The following is a 3,739-nucleotide window of genomic DNA, read 5'->3' as shown; positions in this document are numbered from 1 at the left end:
ATAAGCGGCCAATTACTGACCAGCTGTTAGCCGTGATAAACCAATATTTAATTAAATATGAAAAGTATCAAAGCTAAATTATTCTTTTTACAAATACCTTTGTATATCAATCAGTTGTTTTTCGCTGGTTACATATCTCATGACCATGTCTTCCTTCTCCTTATTAACCGCGGCACATTCCTTCTTCAGAGCTTCTTGCGTGTCCAGCGATGTGCTCAAGTCGGCCGTTAATTTATTGACAGTTTTCTCCAAATTCTCCACTTGTAAGATAAGCGCGTCCGTACTCGTCTCGGTTTCTCGAAGCGAGCTATTCGATCGATTTAACTTCTTTAAATATTCCATTTTCTTCAGTTTTGAATACTCGAATTTTAAACTAGTATAATCCTTTAATAAGGCAAGATATAACGGATGTTCTAAAGAGCCGTATTTTAAAATATTTGAATCTGCCAATGCACTGAAATCAGACGAGTCTTCTTTATACGGAACATCATACAACTCGTCCGTCTGCAGAAAACTTTTATTTTCATCCGCCTCTGCCGACGACACGTCGCGTTTTACTCGTTCATCGATCACGTCGCAATCTAATCTATCATTGTTTTTAAGTACGTGATACTTCTTCTCGTCTGATATTTCATTCTCAAGATTATTATGTAACAGCTGTTCTTCAGAATCATCGTACGTTTTGTTTTCTTGCGTACATGCAAATGGATTTGCCTCTTTCTCGTTTTTCATCACACTATCCAAGTTATCCTCGCTCTTGTCGTGACTTTTTTTTACCGTACAATCCGTCGTATTAGTCCGACTTGTCGCTGAATCTGTATCCAATCCAGACGTTACGTTAGTCGAAGGATATGCGCTATCGGTACAAAATCCCGCGGCATCGGTTTCGATAGATTTCGACATGTGATTGTACTTCAACGCCAAATTCTGCGGTAGTAAAGCCTTTTCCATGATGTTCGTCGACTTTTCCGTGATGAAATTCAAAAAGTTACGGCTCTTGTTTAAAAGCTGAACGTTCGACTGCATTATGTTCATTGGATTCGTCAAGAGAGACATTTTTACGAGTTTACTATCATCGGCTAACGTTGGCCGGGATACTGAACCTCGCGCATTAATACTTAGTGTCGGAGTTGAACTCGGTCCATTTTTCTTGCACACATCTACCTCGGTTTGATTTCGCTCATTCGCAGTCTCGTTATCGTTTACCCGTAATCGTGAATCTATCGTTTCTCCGCAAAATTGTTTCGTTTCGGATACGTCACCTTCTGCAATCCGTTCTTCAAGGTAATTTTTCTCGCATTCATCTTCCATTCGATCACTCTGACACGCTTTAACAGTCTTTTCATTTATGAAACACTGTGAATCAGATAAAGGATTTTTCATCTCGTTCAAACGATTGAACAATGTCTCTTCCTCATCGGTGCAAGCTGTCGCTACATTTCTCCGTGTAAGTACATTCTTTTCAAACGCGCTAACTTGATTGCTAACTAAATATGAATCCAAAGATGCTATCGCAGGTAACGAAGCACTCGTGCAGCGGGAATGTGAATGGCGAAGAGATTCATCGTCGTACGAAAGGCGACTCTCGCTACTGGACAACTGGCAAGCTTGAAGTTTTGTATTGGGAACGTCGGCGACAGACTTATCCTCCTCGAAAGTGATGGGTAGGCTTATGTTGTCCGTCGAACAATTTGATCTTATCTCCCTACCATTCCTCCTTGATAACGCCGAGTCGCTTTTGCTTTCAAACATGTTGCTCTCACAACGGTCACTTCGTACTTGCGAAATATTATCCTGCATTGTCATTCCTGGTGCAAAAATACATTGTCATCATTATCTTCAGAAATTAATAACTACTTAGAAGGCATCGAATAAGCTAGGGTACGTGTTGTTCACAATCTAATTCCGTGTTAGAACTTTGCATTAATTTGCTGTATAAAACGCCAGGGAACTGATTATTTTTTAAATTATTGCTTATTATACACAAACAAATTTCATGAAAAAAATCAATATGCACGCACATATGCACGCCGAAACGGGGTCCGTCTCCCCGTTCCTCGGGCTTGGATTTGTACCTTCGAGCAGACGGGCGTCGTGCCTCGTGGGTGAGTTGACCCGGTCGTGTTCCACGGCGGCGAAATCCGTTTCGTCCCCAAAAGGCTCCAGACTCTCGCCCATGCCCGATCGTGGCGATCGAAGCACAGACGTGTACGTCTGTTAGGTGCTGTTAGGTCAGCCGTGTCTCACGAGTCACAACCTCACAACTTCGTCGTGTTCGCGAATGTTCGCGCGGGCTTGCCGAGCCCCGGCATTACGGGCAGACGGGTCGCGAGACGCATCCGAGATTCTCTATAAAATTGAAAAAAAGCGTACCCCACGCGCGAGGAACCGCCCGCCAACCCCCGGCCACGCAACTGTCAATAGTAACGCACAACTGTCAATAGCCGTCACCAGCACCAGCCGTCACCGCTGTCAGTCCCTGGTGCCTCTGGTGGCGAGCAGTGTTGTCAGGTGAGTCGCTCTTTCCGCGCATGCGCGTCAAGTACAGCATCGCGATGGTATTTAAATTCGAATTAATTTGTGCAGATCCTGTAGGAGCCCTATTTTGATCGCTCTTATAAAGACAAAGTTGTACGCAATAGATACATGTAAAAAAAGCCACATTTCAAGAATAATTCTACGTTTATAGAAACAATGCAGTAATATATAACGCGACCTGGGACTCGCGCGTGCGCCGCGCCGTTCCGAGGCACGTCAAGAGCTAACCACGTGACCGATAAACTCGGGTTTTGCACTTGAGCTGAACTCTTAGCACTTTTCATCTTCTTTCCTTTTCTCTGCTTCTCACTCCACTTGTTGTGTGTACACAGTACACACACAGCTGTCGTCGAGGCAGACGAGACGTCGATCACTGGTTGATACCGGTTTACGCAGTTGACCTCACGGAAATATCAATTAAACGGTCCGTCCGCAAGTCAACACTATGAGTTTACGCTGGAAAATATTTCACGGAATTAGACAGAGGTATCTATATTAGCTTGACTCTTTTAAAAATACAACACTAGCTATTCCAAACAGTATTATGTTTTATACAACATATTTTTGTATGTATAATTTCACACGTGTGTCACCAATTAATTTCAGATCGCAGATACCACCGCTGCAGGTGATAGTAAGAGGTTATAACACCTGCCAGCAGTCTCCCACGGAGAAGGAGCATGGGTCCTCCAGGAATACGCGAGATCCTGCTACGTTGTACGCAACGTATGTTGCCGTTGCCGCCTTAGGTATATCTTATTACATCACTTTCAAATACAAAAGAAACGTCTACGCTCTCAGCGCAACGCAAAACGTACAATGTGGTCAATTACGCAAGGACATGAAGACCTACACTCTGGAAGAAGTGGGGAAGCACGATAGCAAGGAAAATCGTATCTGGGTTACCTTCGGGCAGGGTGTATACGATATAACGGAATTCGTCGACAAGCATCCGGGCGGCCCCTCAAAAATTATGATGGCTGCAGGCGGCACCGTCGATCCGTTTTGGACCATATTCGCGAATCACAATACGCCGGAGATCCACTCCCTGCTGGAATCCATGAGAATCGGAAATATATCGGAGGAGGACGCTGAATCTAATAAGAGCGATCTGTACGATCCGTACGCGAACGAGCCCGCCAGGCATAAGGCCCTAATAATTAACGGCAATAAACCCTTCTGCGCGGAACCGTCATCGTCG

General features: G+C 44.3%; 2 protein-coding genes across 3 annotated transcripts; one reads left to right on the top strand and one right to left on the bottom strand.

Annotated features, from left to right (window-relative positions):
* Positions 1 to 72: 72 nt before the first annotated feature.
* Positions 73 to 2,449, bottom strand: LOC112463787. 2 transcript variants are annotated; one of them, XM_025030359.1, is made up of 2 exons: positions 2,076 to 2,449; positions 73 to 1,808 (listed from the first exon to the last, which is right to left on the bottom strand). In XM_025030359.1, exons 1-2 carry the CDS (start codon positions 2,176 to 2,178, stop codon positions 88 to 90), a joined length of 1,824 nt encoding a protein of 607 aa, XP_024886127.1. In that variant the 5' UTR covers positions 2,179 to 2,449; the 3' UTR covers positions 73 to 87. The 2 variants fall into 2 exon arrangements, with proteins under 2 accessions (XP_024886127.1, XP_024886128.1); XM_025030360.1 differs by having other exon boundaries at positions 2,022 to 2,111.
* Positions 2,450 to 2,872: 423 nt separating this feature from the next.
* LOC112463788 (sulfite oxidase, mitochondrial-like) lies at positions 2,873 to 3,733 on the top strand (the record flags this gene model as incomplete). The annotated part of the gene is made up of 2 exons (XM_025030361.1): positions 2,873 to 3,024; positions 3,145 to 3,733. Coding segments are annotated over exons 1-2 (630 nt in total), but the record flags the coding sequence as incomplete, so codon positions are not given.
* Between the last annotated feature and the right edge of the window lie 6 nt (positions 3,734 to 3,739).

This window comes from Temnothorax curvispinosus, unplaced genomic scaffold (assembly GCF_003070985.1).
Source record: "Temnothorax curvispinosus isolate PA1 unplaced genomic scaffold, ASM307098v1 QBEX01013672.1, whole genome shotgun sequence".
Lineage (NCBI taxonomy): Eukaryota > Metazoa > Arthropoda > Insecta > Hymenoptera > Formicidae > Temnothorax > Temnothorax curvispinosus.
This window is presented reverse-complemented; position numbering and strand designations above follow the sequence as displayed.

Bases quoted from the DNA above. Each gene is read 5' to 3' on its own strand.
- LOC112463787 (XM_025030359.1), bottom strand. From the start codon at position 2,178: ATGGGCGAGAGTCTGGAGCCTTTTGGGGACGAAACGGATTTCGCCGCC. The intron at 1,809-2,075 runs GTACAAATCCAA...TTTTTGCACCAG, and splicing joins CGACGCCCGTCTGCTCGAAG to GAATGACAATGCAGGATAAT.